Consider the following 20,961-nt stretch of genomic DNA (forward strand, 5'->3'; position numbering starts at 1 on the left):
AAGTGCTCTGAAGTTTGGGGATGGGGGGAGCTCTTTTCTCTCCAAGGCCAAACCCTCCTGTGTGCCCCCCAAGGAGAAGTTTTGCCCTTTTCCATTTGCTGCTCTGCTTTATGCAGTGCCAAAAATCACATTAGGTCATGAAGCAAACCCAGAGATTTGTTAAATGTATTTTACCCTAAGGCAAGTTGATTGTAATTTCCACCATTGGATCAAACTTGGGGATGTGCTTTTCCTGCAGGATCCATCACCTACTGACAGGGAGTTGTGGAGTAGAAAATAGCTGAGAAAAGAGAAGGTCTAACAGAAAAATCCTGGCTTATTTTAGCTCTTGTCCTGCTAATTTCTTTACATAAAATATTCCTTAAATATTCACATCATGAATGGATCACACCTTTTCAGCAGAGAAAAAAAGGTATCACAGAAATAATCCAAAGAGCTTGAGGAGGCAATAAAACACCTAAAAATATCCAAGGGTGCTCCAGAGCAGTACAGGACAAAAAGGATAATGACCTAAGAAGCACCTGAGAGCAGAGCAAAATAGCTCTGACTTCACTGGGTAGTTTAACAACTCTTAACTATTTTAAAATAATTATCATTGCAATTGCATTGTGTCCTTGTGCCCCTGTAAAACTACAAGCTGTCTTGTTCACCACACAAAAGGTATTTCAAGGTGAACAGAACTTACAAAAACATTTTTGCAACCCTTCTTAAAAATCTGCCATTATACTCTAAAATAACCCCACTTCTCCAAACTTTGCTTTTTAAAATCTTGGTTCTCTGTAAAGATATAAAGCTGCACTTTTCATTGTTATTCAAATATTCAGGTGGTTGGAGAGGAGAAAAGGAAGAGCCATTAGGTTTTTCTTAATAAAAATCACAGTATTGGCACCAGTGTTAGTGCAAAAAGTCTGAGCTCCCCAAGGGAGCAGCATTGATCTAAAAGCCTTTTCCCTGGGTTTGCTCCCAGGATTTTCTCTGTGAATAAGCACTGCTTCAAACCCAAGTGTGTCTCCAGTGGGCTGGAAATGTGTCTGAGGGGTCAAACAGAAGTTCCACAGGCAGGCAGCACAGAACTGAGAGATGGCAACAGGAGCTGGGGCAGCAGCAGCTGCTCGAGGCTGGGGCCTCCAGAACTTGTCCTGGGAGAAAAAGGGGGTTTGCTCCAGCTGGGAATGAAAGGAGAGACTGGGAGAGACTGGGAATGCAAGGGAGAGAGACTGGGAGAGACTGGGAATGCAAGGGAGAGACTGGGAATGGAAGGGAGAGACTGGGACTGAAAGGGAGAGACTGGGAATGCAAGGGAGAGACTGGGAGAGACTGGGAAGGCAAGGGAGAGACTGGGAGAGACTGGGAAGGAGAAAAGGGAGAGACACTGGGACTGAAAGGGAGAGACTGGGAATCCAAGGGAGGAGGGACTGGGACTGCAAGGGAGAGATTGGGAAGGAGAAAAGGGAGCCCCTGGCACCAAGCAGGGCTCTCACCAACATGCAGAGTGGCACAGACTCCCAGTGCTGCTCCAACCATTGCTCTGCAGTTTGTATCTTGGCAGAAAAATAACAAGTGGCACAACCAAACAGACTTTTTAAAAAAATCTGAAAGCCCTTAAATTCAGAGAGCCTTTTGAGAAGAAATGCAGCTACAAAACTTTCCCCACCATTTGGCTGCCTGCAGAAACACCAAGCACAGGTTGTTGTGTATCACAGAACAACTCAGCCTCCACCTGCATCAGCTGTCTCCTCTTTTCCTTTCAGTGAACAGAAATATAAAAATAAAAAACAAACCCATGCACTGATAGGTCTTGCTACAACCTGAAGCTCTAGGCTGAGGAAATCACATTTTCCTCCCCAGCAATGCCCTGCTGACCCCAAGGCACAGAAGTTTTGATCATGGCTCATTCCAGAGGAATTGCTTTCCCTTCCAAAACTTCCAGGAGGGATTTGCTGAGTCAGCTGTAGGGAAAAAAGTTTTTGTTCCAACCCCTCTGGTCCCAGGAGAATCACCTGGATGAATTTTCTGTTCCCATTATGAAAGGATGGAAGTGTCCCTACATTGGTGATAATCCTAAAACACATTCAGTCATTAAATCAAGGCATTGCTTTAAGAGTGGTCTTCAATTCCTGTTATTTCACAGCAATCCTGGAGAGTGGATCTGGCCAGGCCTCACCCACTTTTTTTGGTCTTACAGGTTTTTATTAAATTAATTTCTTCAAGGATTAAGATGGTTTGGAAAAGCAGAGAAGTAGCAGAAGTTATTTGAACTAAAAACTTTGTCAAAACTTGGTAGAAAATGACCCAGAATCCTACAGGCAGCTGAGCTCAGGAACATTGGAAAAAAGAAGACTTTACAAAGAGTTTACCAGTGTGGGGCCAAAGGATCACTAACTTATTCCATTTTGTTAAAAAACAAAAAAACCAAGCCCAAAACAAAAGAAAGTAAAGAACAGAAGGAGGGAAGGAAACAGAGGAATGAAATAGGAATTCAAGATGGGACAAAAACAAACTGCCTGGAAGGATTGGTGTGAAAGGAAATTTCCTTCCAAAAACAGGAGGGAAAATATTTGGGCTAACCAAGCAACTTTAATGTCCATTATCCCAATCTTTGAAATCAGTTTGGAACAGCACCTTAGAACTATTTAAAAATAATCATAAAAACAAAAGTACAATGTCTCTCAACAAGAGCAAAAGGGATGAAAAGCAAGCAAAGAAACCCAGCCACATTTATCAAAATCACCAAAAATATTCCCCACTTTGAGAAGGATTAAAGAATATTCATCTCTGGGCCACAAGTCATTTACCCAACTGGCAAAAATAATTTACATTTCACCTTTTCCTCTCCTTAATCACCACACACACTTTCTCAAAAAGTCATTTTAATCACATTTTTCACCCAAAAAAAGAGAAAATCCTCAGTTTTGCTCAACACCCAGACACTTGCACTGCTCTGGGCTGGGACTCCACCAGCCAGGAATAACTGAGGCCATTGAATTATTTAAAGCAGTTGTTTGCACTCAATTAGATTTTCATGAAAGGTTAAGCAAGAGTCTGATTCACAGCCCCTCCTCGTGTTTATGGGAGGGTTCTAACACAGGACATTTCAAATTCATGCCTTTGAATGACTGAGTCAATACAATATAATTTTTCATTTAAAAAAAGGTATTTTAAACTTCTAATTTCATTTCCTGAGCTTCCAATTCTAACAGATTAAATTCAAGAGAACATGAAAATATCTGTGCCAAAATATTTCATTTTTTAATTAAAATTTACTTTCAAAATAGAGCTTTAAAATTCCCACTCCTAATAGAGAGAAATACTGAACATCCATATAAATACACAAGGTAATCTTGTCTTTATGGACCAAAAATAAATTTATTTAATGCAGGATTAATGGAGAGAGGGCACATAAAGATGTTATTTTTATCAAGTAGAGGCTCCACATTTTTCTCCTGCACATTTCCCAATTCTTTATTCTATCAGGGGGCATCACCAGCAATGCAGAGAAGGGCTCTGAACCTGCCTGGTTCCCAAATTCCAGCTGAATTCCTGCCTGATTTCCCTTGCCAAAGACTCACAGAGCTGCTGGAACGAGATGCTCCAGAAGAGTAGAATAGAAAATGATTTAAAAAAATAAAATGATGAATGCAAGGGGCTGTGCAGGGAGCTGGAGCCATGTCACACATTTATTCTGATATTTTATATTTCTCCCCCAGTTCTGAAGGAAGATCTCACAGACTCTGAATTGTCCCAACAGGGGCTCATGGAGTTTGTTCTCTCACTTCTGGGAAAAAGCTGTCCTGGATTAGAAATCTTTGTGCTACTCCAGGAGATTTTTCACTTAACCTATTTCTGCACAGCAGAAAATGAGTTTGAAGGATAAAACTTTACAAATATGGAGGTTTAATTTTCAAGAATTTCCATGGAAAAGTTGTCTTTTTAAATTGAGAAGACTGTATGCATTTTATTAACGAGAATTTTAAACAAACATGAAATAAATCCAAATATTTAGGGTCAAGAATGATGTTGAGAATCCCACACGTGGTGGGAAATGTGGGGTAAAATCTGTGCTCACCCACCACAGAAAACAGAAAAGAAATCAAGCACTGTGCAACACAACCCCATAATTCAGCTGAACCCTGACCATGGTGAAAAACTCTGTATTATGAACAAGATTCTGATCACCATGTGCACACTCCAGCACAATAAAAGGTGAATAATTCATCATCATTTTCAAAGGCAAAGTATGCATCACTCAGCTTGGGGGCAGCAGGGGGATTTCACTGCAGCCTTTTTCTTTGGGGACAATGACAAAGTGCCAGCAGCAGCAGCAAACTGAAGCACTGAAGTGTGTTCCATGTGCCATAAATCAACACTGCAGCCACAGGATGTCTCTCTGCTCCCAACATACCATCAATTTTTCAATAAGCCCCTGAATAATGGAAAACATGAACGGCGACAACAGTAATGAAAAATGAAATGTTTTGCACGCCAAAGGCTTCAGAATAACACTGTTAATATCTTGTTTCTGCAGCTAAAGGAGATTTTTAATAGAAATTTTCTCCCCAAAAACCCAAGCTGTTTGCCCCCCACACAAGCTGGAGAGGATTTGTTCAGTCCTGGAGCTCCATGGAGGCTGTTCAGGAACAACCTGGTTCAAACCAGGGTTTCTTTTGTGGTTTTAAAATGAACCAAGACAACAAGTTCTGTGTTTCAGGCACTGCTTGTACATCCACCCTAGGCTATCATTACACCTTCCCATCCCAGGGAGGGAAAACCCTTCATGCAAAGAAAAAAAAAAAAAGATTTTGAAAAGGATGGTTTGAATCTTGGTCTGGAATAAAAAGAAAAATGATGAACTGGTCATGGATGAAGTCAAATCTCCACTGGAAACCCAGCAGGAAACCCTTAATGTCCTTCCACCACAAACATGAGACAATTATAAATAAATAAATAAATAAATAAATAAATAAATAAGCTAAGTATTCCTTCCAAGTACCCAGCTCAATCCTTTCTGTCCCCCTAAAAAAATAAAAATTTAGAAAGAAATAAAACTTTTCTGATTCTTAGGGAAGTAATTTCTCACCTCATGATCAAAAATAGGAAGCAAAAGATGAAAAAGTTTTTACTGTAGCACATTGTGGGTTATTAATTTTGAAGTATTTTTGCTGAAAATGTGTTCATTACTGAGCTGTAAAATTAAACAAAATGCAATGAATATTCTTCAGAATCCATCACTCACTAATTAAATGTTCTCACACTAGCTAGCTAACCCTATCCCTATCAGGAGGTAAAACTGAGACATGATTTTTCTCATTTCCTGAGACAGGTTGATGGACCCCAGACCCCTCCTCATGATTTAGAATTTCTCTGAATTTAAACCAGCCCAAGTATTCCTTTCAATACATTTAATATTCAGATCCTTGAATGAGTTGCTGCACTGCTGATGCACACCATGCTCCCCAAATAAATCCTCTCCAGTTCTCTCCTCTCCTATCTGTGTTTTTCACACATGAAGTCACATCTCCCCCACACCAGGCACTGAATCCTTCCCAGCCATGGCAAAGAGACCAACAGGGGCAGGTTGGAAAGGTCCAGAACAACATTAAAACTGGCCAGGATACACTTCTCAAGAATGATGTTGTTTATGGAGATTATTCCCTGTTCACAACTTTCCTTCCCTTTTAATCAAAGCTGCTGAGGAAAAAGACATGTGCACTGTTATTTGCTATTTACTCCATCAGAGTGCAAACTTCTTGTCTGTGAAAACTCATTTTCAATGCAGTTCCTACTTAAATGAAAGGAAAAATATGCAAGCAGCAAGTGTTAATTACAAGGGAAAGTGGAGCATGTGTTAACGAGCTACAACAATTCAGCTTGCAGCATTTGACAAGTCAGAGCTCGGTGAGAAACAATCACAGATTCCTCCTTTATTTTCCTGATGCTGTCTGCTCAGGGTGTTTAAATTAACAGTGCAATAAAATATTAAACTGCCCAACTCTCAGGGTGTGAAATGCACAGGTCAGACACTCATCTGCCAGCTCGGCAGATAATTTTTTTAGACATAATATCCAATAATCTGCCACGACTGTCGCTCTGGATTGGATTTGTGTGACAGCAGCAGCAGCAGCAAGGAGCTGCTCTGTGTAAAAAGCAAGTGCCACAGGGCACCTGAATTATTGCACAGCCCTTGCTGGTCACCACAGCAGCTCAGCAAGCCATGAGCAGTGTGTGTGCTCATCCTCTGCAGGCTGGAATTCAAAATGAGAACGTGGAGCCAAAGCACAGGTGGGGATTTCCCCTGGGCTGGGGAGAACATTCCAGCACAAGGAGGAGCAGAGGGGAAAGGGGCAGCAAAGAGCTCCAGGGGCACTGCTCAGGCTCCAGGACTCACACCAGGGCTTTGCTTTCAGATCACCTCACCCACATCTCCAGTCACCCAGAATATTCACCTGAGTGCCTCTCCAGTTCCTTGGTTAATTCCCAGTCACACAGAGCCACTCAAGGATGCTGCAAACTCACACCAGCAGCTTCAGAATATCAGCCACAGTGAAAAAAATCAGCATTTCCAAACCAGGATCTTTATGGATTCTCCAATTACAGCCAACCACTGGAAAACATATTAAAAAAAAACCCCAGAAACATGAAAATGTTTCATTCCTGAGACTGAAAACAAAAAAGGAAGATCTTGGAATGTGCAATATCATCTCTTCCCCTGAGCACTCTGACACTTCTCTGACCTCCTCATGAGCCACCACAGTTCACAAAGCTTGGAAACTAACTGGGAAAAAAATGAATAAAAAGGATAAAAACTTTTCCTTTGCTCAGGAGCTCCAGAGAGCAGCACAAGAACAGTCAGAGGGGAAGAAGCTGCTCCTCCAGCCACAGGCTCCTGGATCATCTCCTCTCAGGCCCCAAAGCTTCTCTGTGTTTGGATTGTCCCTAATTCCCAGAAATTAGGAAAATTACTCCATAATTGGAGTGTACATCTATAATCCTGACACTCTATTTAAGAAGGAAAACACATTTTGCAATTATCCAGATTGTCATTTATCATCCCCAAAGATCAATTTTTATTGTGGCCTGCTGTTGGCAACCAAGCAGTGGGGAAAAAAAACCCCACCAAAAATAACAAAACTCAGACAAGTCAAGGTCAAAAAATTCTAAATTAAAACTTAATAAATCATTAAAGTTTAGGGGAACTTCAACTAGCCAACACAGTTATTCCTTTGCAGAATCCAGCAGTGTTCTGGTTGTGGTTTGCTGTAGCCTCTGGAATTGCACAAGAAATGATCCTGCCAGGTTGGGAACTGCCAGCTCCATCTGCAAATTTAGTTTGGCAGGGTTGGATTGAACTGATGACATTAAAGATAAATATTACATACCTGCTTACACAAAAACTCTCATCCCAATTATTTTTGTATAGAGTTGATCATTCCTTCTGCTCCTGTTTTTTTTGTTATTTGAAGCAATTTCACCACAGTGCCCAAATGAGAGCAGAGTGCTCTGAGGGAATGGTTAAAATCTTCCCTCTCACACTGGGATTTTTACAGAATTTTCTACACCCAAGTCAAGGGAAAAGCAAACTGCAGACTTCAGGAATCACAAGAAGATTTACAGAAGCTCTCAGAAGGCACCTCAGATAATTGTTTTTTGTATTTTTGGATGACTGTGAGAGCCTCAATAGCAAGACAGTTTATATGACTGATGATGAAATGATGGAAAATAGAGAATTAAACTGAAAGTAGATACTGCATATGATTAATGGGGAAAAAAACCCATAAAACATTAAGAAGCTGAGATAAAGTTCAAAAAGAAAACTATCAGTGCAGGGGAAGAGCAAAAAACAAGCAATGAAGAAATAAAAATAGACAAGTAAAATGAAATTCTATCTGTGTTGAAATGAATAATTTGGGAGCCATTAGAGTTGATGTTTTTTAGAGCAGATTTTCCCCAAATCATGGCCCATCAGACAGAAATCACTTCCCTAAGATTTCCATCAGAGGAAGGACAAAGGAGCAGCTTTAACCCTGGCCTGGAGCCTTTCCTTCCAAAGAGAAACCAAAGCCCAAAAGGTCCCTGGGGTGTCAGAGCCCTGCCAGGGGCAGCCCCCAAACAGCTCCTGGCACTTCAGGCTCTGCTCAGTGCCAGGACAAGCCCCAGGTGCTGCTCAGGGCTTGCTGAATTCCTGCTCCCTGCCCTGCTCTGCTTTCAGGCAGCACTTTGGGGCACAGGGGTGCCAGGATTCTGTTCCCCTCCAGCTTTGGGGGCTCCCAGGGGCTGGCACAGCACCACCACAAACAAGGGAGGCTCCTGGAGAAAGAGAAAACCTCTCCCTTGGGAGCAGCAAGTGAGCATCATGATTAATTTACAATTATTTTGTAACTCCCTCCTGAAATGCCAGAGCTGTTGAAAGGAATCTTCCTTTCCATCCCAGGGATGTGGGGCACTGGCTGCAGTCACTCCTCAAACTGGATCAGACAATGCAACATCCTCATCTCCTGCAGCATTTTAACTGTGTAATGACATTCCCTAACACTAAAATTATGCAGGAAGTTAATGCTGATGGAACTTGAAAGAAGAAATTTCTGTCATAAATGACAGGAACAGATCCTTACACCCTGCAAGTATTTACACACAGGAGTAAATTCCTTCTTCAGAGCCCTCCTACAGCTGTCAACAGGAACATCAAGGAGAATATTCCCCTTGCTGAAGCATGTCATACAGAAATACACCCAACAAAAGTTCAGCATTTTTATGGAATTTAATAGATAATTCCCCAGAGCCCCATCTGTGGTGCAAAGAATGATTTTCCTATTTAATTTCAAATTCACCTTTTAATTGCAGGAACCTTATGGTTTGCAATTTTCCCTCTGTACATAATACAAGCAAAAAGCCATTGTGGAATGTTTCTCTCTTATCTGGATATTGTCATTTTACTGTCTCAAACTTCTAAAAACAAGCTTTTGGCTGGGGAGGAAATCAGTCAGCATCAGACCTAGTGGGGAAACCCTGCACTTGCTCAATGTCTGTGGCTCTTACATAGTTCCAGATGTTCAGAACATTAATAATGCACTAACTCAAAACCTCTTTTTGAAACTTTAGAATGTGCAAATTGCATTAAAACCTCTTTGCCCTCATTAATGGTATTGTTACAATCCCAGTACTCTGGAAAATGTTTTTTGGCATTTGTTTAACTTTGTGATATTGCCATTTACTCATTTTAACAGCCAGTGCTCAAATCTTAATGCTTTTAATAGGCTGGGCTAAACAGACTACCATCCTTTGGAAATTTATTGAAGTAATTTATTAAATAAGTAAAAGTTGTCTGAAAGCAGCATTGCTTTGTTTTATTGATGGCAGAAAAAATGGGTTTCTTATAATTTATTTACAAACCCACGTTTCAGGAAAGTTTTAGAAATGAAAATATTGTCTCTTCAGAGTTCTATTCACTTTCTGTTACTGAAACACTTCTTGAAAACAAGAATTTCTACCAATCTCAGAGTAAATTAATATTGTTAATTCCTGCCTGAGACTCCTGTGCAGGTTTGGTGGGTACCTGACACAGGAGAGGGAGCCAAGCAACAAAGAGAGGAGTCCCAGCCCAAAGGGATTTGCTGTCACCCAACCCTGGCTGTTCCCAGGGCAGAACAGCAGCAGCCCAGAGAGCAGGAAAATGGGATGAGACTGAGAGCAGGAAAATGGGGTGAGACTGAGAGCAGGAAAATGGGGTGAGACTGAGAGCAGGAAAATGGGATGAGACCGACAGAGCCTGAACTCTGAGCAGCTCCCCAAGTTAGGAGACAAATAAAAACCCAACTGTGAAATTCAGCATTTATTCTTGTAAGTGGCAAAAGCTGCTGTGTGTCAGAATTATAACCTTACCCCAAAACTCCCAAGGAAAGCAGCCAGAGCAATCAGCATTCATCATTTCTATGCTAATTTATGCTAATTGTGGTCATGGAACCTTTAAATGGGATCCAGCCCAACTTCCCTGCAACGAGCTCAGGTTTTCAAGCAGAGAATTCTTACCAGTTCCTGAGTTTTCCTGTTGAAAACACTCATTCAAACCCTTTTCAACTACAACTGTAAAAATTTTGCTTCCAAGTAATGACTCCTCAATTAGCAGATCCAAATTAACCAACAATGCCTCAGAGAACACAACAAACCAACATTAACATCATTGTCCAAAGCTTCTTTTGTTTAAAAAAAAAAAAAAAAAAAGCTACTAAGAAAGGTCAGTTAATTCATCATGATGGATTAGCACTAAAATTTATAAGCATTAGCATTTTTCTCCTTGCTGGATAGCCTGACTTTGATATGACACATATTGAATGAATCATCCAAGATGCAGGCACCAGGCAAGATATATCTTAATGCAGACAGGTTGGCAACATGAGCCCTAATGGGCCTTATCTTAATCTTGTTTAAAAGCATCTTAGATTTCTGAGCAATCTTTTCACCTTCTGATATTCTCTTTTATAGAGTGTTTTTTTGCTGGAGTTGCTACTGATTTTCACATAAATGCATTTTTGTTGCATAGTATCACCAGTTTTAGGAGCCTTAAAAATGATGGAGGTTTGGAATTTGGTGCTTGTTAAGATGAAGCTGATTTTTAAAAAAAGTCAATGTGCCACAACTCAACACTGACACTAAAAATGTCCATGTTGTTTGTGAGTTATCCCACATGAACCATCCCAGGTGTTCCTAACAGACACCCAGCAAATGTGGGCATGTACAGCTGATGGTTTCTTTGCCCATCCATATTTTCCTTCACTGCATTAACTCCATAGATTTGCCACACATATTTTAAACAGTCAGTCTTCAATTAAAAATATATTTACTCAAATACCTGATTAAGATAAAGGGAAATTTCTCTGCTATTGCTTTTTCCCCCATTCATACTGCAGGTAGCAATTCCAAGCTGAAATCCAATGTACATACCAAACTAAATCCCAGCTCCATCAAATTACCTGGATAGAAAGCACTTAAAATTCAGAGCATTGTCCTCAGCCTTCCAGAGAGGGGAAAAAACCCTTTATTTATCATTTATACCAAAGTTGAAACTTCAATTCATAAAACAGATTGAGCCATCAAAAAATCTGCTTAACTCATAATAGTGAGCTCCATGACCATGTGTATTAATCAGATCTTGACAGTCTTGAAAAATTCCTTTGAAGGCTGCAGCTTTTCAAAGAGAGGCAGCAATTTCCTGTGAAAATCACTTTTGAAATGCAAATATTCTGCATGATGATGAAAGAACAATACCTTGTTTTCCCTGTATTAATGTGCTTACATTATTCTGTATTTCCAACATATTAATCTCAGAGGCAACCCAATCCTGAACAAAAGTACTAGGAAGAAAAAGGGCATCCATAGAAAAATATTGGCAATGTGATTTTAAAATATCATCCTTCAATTGTGTGCAATTTCTATTTATCAATACTTTGCTGGGCTCAGGGATGGTTCCTCCAAAGAACAGAACACTCAGCTGTGTGTGGGGTGACCTTTCAGTGAGGCAGAAGGGCAGGGAGGGGGAAGCTTCCAGAGCTGGCCAGCAATTGTTTTCCTCCTTTATTAAATGTCATTACAAAGTCTCCCTTTACTTGCAATTCACATTACTGTTCTCATCAAAACTTTCATAAATATTTGTCAGCTCTGGATATGGAAGATCAACTCTCCAACGTGACACACTTGGAAAGACAACGCTGCAAACTGAAAGATGCTCCAGTAAATTCTTCAATAGATTGGAGATTTCTTGTCAGATCATTTCCTTTGCATGCAAGTGCAGAGTTTTGTGAGGTTAAATGGATTTATGGTCAGTAATCTGCTTTTTCAGGGGCTTACATTACCTGGTCTGATGTGGTCACCTAATGGTTACTGTCAGGAATTGCACTGTGGTTCCAGTTCCTAAAGACACCCAGGCAAGAAACAACCCTGCCTTTGCAGCCTGCCAGTTAAATTATACAAGATGAAGGGTTTGTAAAAAAACAATAAATAGTTTTTATTTCATTTTGTAAAATAGTCTCTCTTTAGGAACCTTAGGGATGAAGGGAAAGGGCTGAAATTCTATTTCCATCATGTTGGGATTTAATCATTTGGTAGGATTTTTTTGGAGATTTTGTTTGAGAGGTCTTTGTGTTTTGTCAGTTTAAATGATTTTTAGAAATCATAAATAATCACTTAAAATTTAAAAAGTCACACCCATGCAAGCACTACAAGAAAAATGAGCATGAGTTACAGAATTATCTTGCAGGTTTATATTCCTGATCCTGACCATAAACAACAGCAACAAATAGAGAAGAAAGCAGAACTACTGGGAGATCCAGATTAACCATAATTAGATAACTGTTGTCAGTGAAATTAGATATTACATAGCTTGAAATGGAGAAATTTGATTCCTTTCAGCCAATGTCAGTGAGCAATTCCCCTGACTAAAGAAAAATACACTCCAATCTCCAATGCAGTGAAATGGAACAAGAAACAAGGCAAGGAGAAATTAACTGGAGGAATTCTGCATTGATAGCACAGAGAGAACATGCAAAGGCATTCTTGCTGCTGAGTTACACAGAAAGTATCATTTCATGATGTGATTTTTTATTGTTTTCTTAATAAACAATTTCCAAATCTTCAGGGAAAGGAAAAAAGGAAAAATTATGGATCTGGCTGGTTTTATGGTAAGGCTGATTGAAACTATTATCTGTGTTAATAAGTACATTTGTTGAGAAAAAACAAACATGTTTGCTCATGAAAACAAACCTGAATGCCAAGAAATAACAGCATAATCCCACTGTGCTGTTACATTTCTGTATGTGGATGTACAAAGCAGATCACAATGCATTTTAAAGGTGTGTGGTTTTGATGCCTTGAGCTTTAAGTTTTTCTGTTCTGCTTGGGTGTGCAGCTTTTAGTTTTGTATTAAGGGTTCCTGGGATCTTTCACAGGTGGTGAAGACAAAACAGTCCCATTCCAGCTGGGGACTCAAGGACAATCTCTTCAAACTTCAGGCCATGAGCATAAACAACGTGGAAAGAGGAGGGTGGGCAAGCAAGCAAGGAGGATGAAACTTCATGATTTGAGGCTATTAATTGGACAGTTGATTCCTGTATGCAAATGGATTAAAACCTATGAAAATGTGAGATCTCCTGACCAAACTCTCTTTTGCTTCCATCTTGGAGCCATCAGGGCAGGGTCACAACTGTGGCACTGGCACTGCCAGGGTGTGGCCTTTGAAGGCCCTTCAATAAATTCCATTTTATTCCTCTTAACTCTGTTCCAGCTCCTCTAGGCATCAGGGAAGAATGGCAATTCAGTTCTCCTTACCTTATAGGATGGCAAAAAGCACAGAACTCCTTGGCCAACTGTGTTACAGACTGAGAGCAGCAGGGCTCCCACCTCATCCTGGAACTCGAAGGTCTCGGTGTGCTGGAAGGTCGCGCACAACTTGCGCCCGTTGGGGCCCGCTCCCACCGTGCCGACCCAAACCTGGGGTGTTCCAGAGCACACAGTTAACTCTAAAGGTTCAATAAGGACATTTGAAGTCTGAAAGAAATATTGAGGTATTTCTGAAATTCATTTCAGTACTTGAAGTGCAGTAACTGATGTCAGGTAATGCACGTCCGGGTGTCGGCAACTGTCTTGGGTCACAATCCAGGGTGTGATAAAAGGGATCTGTTCTATCACCATCTGTTGAGGGTGGGGCAGTGATCTTGATCTCCATGGGAGATATTCTGCTGCTGGGCCATCCATTGAAACCAGGCAGGGCATTGTTCTTTATCTTTTCACAACCCATCCTTCCTCCAGCCAGTCATTTTCTGCTCATGGCCATTGAGTCCCACTGTGGGACTGATAAAATTACTGCATCCCACTGGGAGTTGCTCCAGCCAGGGGGAAGAGCCCAACATTTCTTACCAAGATAAAAACAGAGGGTTTGGGACACTAAGGGAGCCCCTTTCTCCACTGGACTCCAGAGGGAAACCGTATTTCTCCACATCCCCACTGGAGCTCCGGAGGGAAACTGCACCTTGTACAGGAGCACTGCTCCAACTGAGCCACATCTGTCACTGCAGGAGGATGCAGCCACCATGGGATGGGACTGCTGCCAACACCCTGCCTGACGGGTGTCAGGTTGTACTCTGACTGTGTCAGGGTTTGGGGTTTGTTCTTTGTAGTGCTGTATTTCTATTTTAATTTCCCTAGAAAAGAACTGTTATTCCTAATTCCCATATTTTTGCCTGAAAACCTCTTGCTTTCAAAATTATAATAATTTGGAGGGAAGGGGTTTACACTCTCCATTTCAAAGAGAAGTTCCTGCCTTTCTCAGCACACACCTGTCCTCCCAACTAAAACAGCAACTTTTCATTCTTTGTCCATATAGAAGCCACACCTGATTATAAGCCGCACTTTGGGTTCGGACCAAAATTTTAGTCAAAATGGTGCATCTTATAATCATGAAATGTGTGTAAAAAGTGCCTCTATTCATCTAAAAATGTCCTTTTCCATTGCATTGAGCTAAGCAACAGTCTGGCCCTTTCTTTTAACTGACAGGATGGGTTTGCCATCACTTGGGTTTGTTTTTGTACCATGGGCAGCATTGGAGCTCACACCCCTTTACCTGGGAGTTGCGGATAACGTGATTCGCCTCCAGCTGAATGGAAAACTTCACTCCAAGCTCTGAGGAAAAGGAATCCATGGGAGACAGCGTGCCTGATGTCAGAACAATTGTTCTAACTTCATTTAAGTCAGAAAAAGCCTGAGAGAAAGAAAAGCAAAAATTCAGAACATCAACACAATCCCTTTCAGATCTGATGTGTATTTGTTACACTCAGATTATTTTAAGCTTTTTCCACACTCAGCTCACCACAGCAGGGTTCAAGCACCAAAAATTCAGCATGTGGACAAGGGTTTTCTGCCTTGAACTCTTTTTATGTTTGGGCCTCACGAAGAAGGGATTTGGATCTGCATCATCACGTTGGTTTTCAGTCATCCAGGTGTAAGTTTGCTGTAGAGCAACCCTGTAATCATCTGCAAACCTATACAGAGAGAGAAATATCAGTAAAATCTACAATTGAACAATCAAATTGTGAGCATTCAGCTCATTAATGTTAGACCTGACCTGCTGTTCTCTTTGAAGAGACAGGAGAGGACCATGAACAGGCCTTTGAGCACAATCTGTGTTGCAGGGCTCACTACTGGCACCTCAATAAGTTCCTCTCTCCCATGCATAGAAACTTTTTCTTCTTTTTCCAGGACAGCAGCAAGATGTTTCTGCAAGAGGCAAATTCCATATTAACAACATTCTAAGTGACTTCTCAAAACCAAAGTTAATAGAGATCCAAGACTGCCAGCTCACTGCTTCAAAAGGTCATTTAAATTATCTATAAAGTCAGGGGGAAAGGGAACAATCCTTTCAATTTTTAGCAATGCCTTTAACATATCTGGCTTACACAGAAAGGAAGGGTAAACTTGGAAATAGGGTGAAACCATTTCAACACTCAATAAAAATGCAGCTGGATAGAACAGGCAAAAATATCACTGGCTCAATGGTTCAAATCAAACAATTTTATGTGAGCAGTTGTATCCTTCACAACACTGATTCCCCAAAATCCCAGTAAGTTCAAGTGGATGACTCCTGGTTCTCATCAGGAATCATTTCAGACAATTTTCAATATTGCAGTAAATTAAAAGATCTGTTTGCATTTAACTTCTGTGCATTTTAGGATGTTTAACACCACCAATATTATGCATGGTGGTGCTCATCTATACAGCACACAACATTACCTGTAAAATGGGAAAAGTAATGCCAGTTATTCCCATTTTGTGCAAAAAGCCGAGCATTTCTTTGCCACTCCACACCTTACAGGCAGTTTCATAGGCTCTCTCCACCAGCTGCCCTGAGCTCTCCTGCAACCAGCTGGAAGAGAAAGAGCAGAAATCATTTCAGCATTGATTTTAGAGATTTAGAGACACTTTGCACGTACAAAGCAAACCTCAAAAATTGCACCAGACTTCTAAGATGATGATAAATGTTTTGCTACATGTAAGGAGAGAGATTCTGCTTTTCCTTTGTGCCTGCTTTTCACTGTTATGGAACTGCTCTGGATGCAGCTCATTGAAATGAGAAGAAAATGTCTCCCCACATATTTATACTTTATATAGTAGATAATAAAGAAAAGGAATTAAAATGCAATTTCCTCTTCTGATATGTCGGGTTAATTCAAGCAAGACTTCTGCTGTGTATCTAAAGCCACTCATCACTACTGCAATGGCTGCAGCTTGGTTTATCATCCTGTCAAATCCTGACTTTCCAATTAAGAACAAATCCTGAGGCATGAAATGAACACTTTTCATGTTACCACATGGAAGGGAAAGTGGGGCAACAAAAAGTGCACACTTCAGGTATTGGCAACTGCTGATAATTCTGAAGGAGAGTTAGAACTGTGAGACAATGCAAAATGTGATTGACTGCTAAAAGCAGGAGCTGAACATGGAGATCATCTCATTTGTGGCAGAGCTGGAATTTTCTCTGAGTGAGCATGTCCTCCTTCATCCCTGCAGAACCACAAGAGCTCGTGGAAAAAGCAGGCAGCTCCCTCTCCCTGCCTCCCAGAAAGGCTGGAGCTGTCTGCCCATCAAAAGGCAGCAGGCATCAAAAGGACAGCTGTCAGTGCTGCAACAGCTCAAAGTATTCACCTGCAAAACCAGTTCATCATTAGCAGCTCAACAGCAAGGCTCTGGGACTGTTTCACTTCTAGATTTCCTGCCCTGTCACCACAAATAATCTGATCCATGGAACAATTAAAATATAACTTCCCTTCTGCCAGGTTAAATGCAAATAATACTGCCACAACAATCACTTCTTTGGCTATAATTTGCTTTGTCTCATTAGGGAATAGTGATCACTAACACAGCAGAATTTAGCCCAAATTCCTCATGTGTAACATCAAAAGAACCTGGAATTGAAATTAGGACAAGGCCCCTATGACAGGAATCAAACAGATTTACAATGAGTAAAACACTTCAGGAAATGTAAAATGTTTCCCTGTTATGAACTTCAAACACCATCACATACTTTTGAAATGAAAAATGCAAATACAAACTTAACACAATGGCCAAATATCACCAAAAAACATCCTAAATTCTCAAATAAATTCCATCTAACAATAAAGTATTTACTTGCAAAGCCTGTAAAATTATTTTTAGAGCTAAGTAGGAAGCATAAATAAAATTAGCTTGATTCCCAGAAAGGTCTCTCTGCTTTTGAAGTGGAAATTGCTATATGCAGTATTTCCAGGAAAAGAATGAATGGATGTTGCACACATGCCTTCAATTCCAGGAAGAGTATTTGCTGCTTCCCTCACTACCAGAAAATTCCAGTGTTGACACAGCATATTGCATTGAACAAAGTGCTCAGTGCTGCTAAATGTGCATCTCAGCAGAGCCTGCCAGCACAGCTCCAGTGCTGGGGCTGCAAACCCCTCACAAAGGTCACTGCAGCACCTCTGTGGCACCAAGCCCACCCTTAAGTGCTTTCTGGAATGAGGGCCCAGGATCTTTGGAAGTGAAATAAGAATTTTTTCTAGCTCCCCATGCATTTGGCAAAGCCATGTCACTGTGCAGGGGCATGTCACCTATTACTGGCTATTTACACCCAGGCTCAAACCTTCCAGCAACTGCTTCTCATGCTGCTGCCAGATTTGCCAAGACAATCAAACTTAGTTTTCCTGATAAGGTTAAAAAGCTTGAGGCAATCAAATCTTCAGCCATGCTGTTCTTATCTTTTACTAAAGTTTAACATTTGAAATATCCAAGGTAGGAGAATTGGTTTCTGCCAAGCAGCACAAGTGCCTTCTGTCTGTGGGACACAAACTTTAACTCTGAGAAGAGTGAGGATGGGAGAGTGAGCCCCTGCTGTGCTGTGCTGCACAGTCTACTGCAGCAGAGGAAGGTACTGCACACACTGAAGCAGAATCAGTTTGCTGTGAAGCCACTTGGAGCATTATTCCCTTTTTTTCTGCTGCTTTGATACTTCACCCAAAAGACTTTGCCCTGGACCCCTCATTTCCTCCTGGCTTCTGTCCATTTGCTTTGGTTACATCCCCTCTCATGATTTTCAATTTATGTTCAGCTCTTCCCCTTCCAGGAAGTTTGTTTCCCAGGCAAGACAAAGGGCACGACTGACAAATTCACTTTCAGCTATGAAGAATTTGGTGGATTCCAATCTGATTCCAAGAACAGATTCCAACCCATTCCAAATACCTCCTGTCCAAGGCTCTGAAAGCATTCTATAAACGTGAACCAATTCATTCTTTGACAAAATAATGCTATTATTATTTGTCAAATAAGCCAAGAGAAACTTGTGAAACACAAAAATTTATCTTATGAAAACTTTCATACTGAGCTTTATAAACCAAAAAAGCCACATAAAGAGCAGCACATCATTGAAGAGCACAAGAGTTTTGAAAAGAGAATTCCAATGTGAGACCAGCAGTTTAGTTAATAGATCAAACCCTGTGGATTCCTCAAATGAACACAAACCAAACAACTGCAGATTTTCAAGTGCTCCATTTTATCTGATGCGACCGAGTAACTGACACCATCAAAGGGAATTTAAAGGTAATTATTAAAAGCATTAATTGACAGAAAGCAATAAAAAAGTTGTCTTACTTGAGCAAGGAGCAGCACACAGCTTGGAGGGGCTCATGGTGCTTCTGCCTGATGCTGTTGCTGACCATGAGCTCGAGCTCCTCCCGGGCAGCTCGGAGCTGGCTCTCGGTGACCCCATAGCTCACGGACTCCCGAGCACAGTCCTCAATGTTGTGGGCTTCATCCAAAATGACTACTTGGTCTTTTAGATTAATGTCCATCTGAAAAAGGAAATTATTGGCTAGTAAAACAGAGTGAAAGACATGAGAAACAGCAGCTACCAGGATCCTGTTAAAAAAAAGCACATTCTGCATCACAGTGCAATGAAGTTTTTCAGGTTCTGAATCAATTTCCAGAACCTAGAAAATACTCAAGGGAGAAAAAACCCCAGGAGTTATTTTGTAGATAATATTTTGCACATGAATGGGAACTCAGCTGACCACAGAAACATAATATCCAGTGGGTAATTTCTTTTTAACTTCAGCTCTTTCCACTTGCCAGCAGTATACTCACACTGTCCCGGATCTGTGGGTCCAGCAGATAATTGTAAGGACAGAACACGATGTCTGCCCCCACCATGAGCTCTCTGGCTGCAAAATAGGGACAGGCACGAAGCTTCCTGCCCAGGCTCACCAGGTCTTCAATGTCCCAAGCCCTGGGTGCAGGCTGCAGGGCATGGTGCTCACAGAGCTTGTGAACACCGTGGTAATAAGAGCAGGACCTGCCCTGAAAGCAAAGAGCAGAGACTTAGTGGTACAAGAAATAATGAAAAACATTCCAATGTTCCAACTGGCTATTTCTTGGAAACATTCCTAACAGCTGCTTTTTATGCCAGACAATAACACCTCATGTCAGGTAAATTCATGTTTCTAAAATGTACATCAATAAAGGACACTTCTTTCTTCTTCCTTTATAGACCCAGAGATAATTTAAGTCTTATTGCAATGTTAACCTGGCAGTCATAAATCTTATTCCTGTCATCATAAGTTTCTGCAGTATTGCTACTGTGTATTAGCATTTTCTAACAATTAATATTTAATTTTAATGTCACCAGCTGGCATTTAACCAAGATAATACAAAGAAGTAAAAAATGTTGCTCATCCCATCTGTTAAATCTGACTTTGTTTAATGAATGCTCATTTTCTCAAACAAAATTACTCACATGTTTTCCTTCCAGCAATTCTACACACATTTCATTCCTGTTGCTGCTGTTGGACACCACTGGGTGAATACAGGTATAATCCCTGCTGGAAAGGATTGTCATGGGCACACAGGAATATGCTGTCCTCTTCAGCTCCCTGCTGATCTGGGTTATTTGCTTGTGTGTTCGTGTCCCAAAGAAAATTTTAGGAACGCACAACCGATCTCCATTTTCTTTCTTCTTTGTGTGACTGGGATCTTTATCAGGTTCTTTCCCAGAAGAACAAGAACACTCAGTGCAAGGGCCAGGAGGCTGCAAACCAAGACAAAAAATTGATTCACAAAATCCCACTGTGAGATGAATGTGCTAAATCTGCTTATGGTCTGGAAAGCGCCCTCTGGGGTAGCTGGTTCAGTCACCAGGGCTGCAAAAACTTCTAAAATGTTAAAGCACCACATCCTTGTGCCTGGAAATCCCTATAAAAAACCCTTCCAGCAATCACAGTTTTATCATAACCCAATCAGAAAGAATTATTAATCCAGTGGAATATTTACACATGTGAATAATGCAAATAAAGCTTCTTAGATTGAAGTTCCAATGAGCAAGAATCCAAAACCTTCAATGAAGAAAACTTGGAACAAACACTCAAATTAATTTTTTTTTTCCTTAAAGTAAGCAGAAGAACTGTAGACAGTTCAGGAACTCTGCAGATAAAACAGACTACACCACACACTCTCCATTAGAAACATGCTTGCTGTGCCATTCTGCCAAAGGCCATGGAGTAACCAGGAGAGTCAAAGAAACACAGGGAATTATTCTAAACAGAAACTAATCCTGTAAAATATTTGCTTTTTATTCCTGAGAAGCACTGTCATTCAGAACATTAAATACTGGAACAACTGGCATGAAATTGTCATGATGAATTTGAAGATAGGAAACAAGGAACTCAAGTGTAACCAAGTCCAAACACACCTCTCATGAAAAACAAAGAGTTCTGGCAGTGTCAGAGTTTGGATTTGGGCTCCAGGGGTGGTGCAGGTAACAACACGTACTCCTCCCTCCTAGCAGTGTATCAGGAAGATTATCCATCAGAAACAAATGCTAAGTCATGCTGTGTGTTACAGCACAATTCTGGGGATCAAGCTGTCTCCAGGAAAAGCAAGTTGGTGTGAGCCTCAGCCCCA

General features: G+C 40.9%; 1 protein-coding gene across 4 annotated transcripts in view; it reads right to left on the reverse strand.

Annotated features, from left to right (window-relative positions):
- The window catches only part of BRIP1 (BRCA1 interacting helicase 1), a 100,029-nt gene that overhangs the window by 71,780 nt on the left and 7,288 nt on the right, over nucleotides 1–20,961 (reverse strand). For all 4 annotated transcript variants that reach the window (XM_033078198.1, XM_033078200.2, XM_033078201.2 and 1 more), the window contains exons 7-14: nucleotides 19,799–20,089; nucleotides 19,150–19,362; nucleotides 18,658–18,857; nucleotides 15,772–15,904; nucleotides 15,107–15,258; nucleotides 14,852–15,023; nucleotides 14,606–14,743; nucleotides 13,315–13,476 (exon numbers count right to left, since the gene is read on the reverse strand). In XM_033078198.1, coding sequence (XP_032934089.1) covers nucleotides 13,315–13,476; nucleotides 14,606–14,743; nucleotides 14,852–15,023; nucleotides 15,107–15,258; nucleotides 15,772–15,904; nucleotides 18,658–18,857; nucleotides 19,150–19,362; nucleotides 19,799–20,089 — 1,461 coding nt within the window. The remainder of the gene's footprint in view (nucleotides 1–13,314; nucleotides 13,477–14,605; nucleotides 14,744–14,851; nucleotides 15,024–15,106; nucleotides 15,259–15,771; nucleotides 15,905–18,657; nucleotides 18,858–19,149; nucleotides 19,363–19,798; nucleotides 20,090–20,961) is intronic.

This window comes from Catharus ustulatus, chromosome 22 (assembly GCF_009819885.2).
Source record: "Catharus ustulatus isolate bCatUst1 chromosome 22, bCatUst1.pri.v2, whole genome shotgun sequence".
Lineage (NCBI taxonomy): Eukaryota > Metazoa > Chordata > Aves > Passeriformes > Turdidae > Catharus > Catharus ustulatus.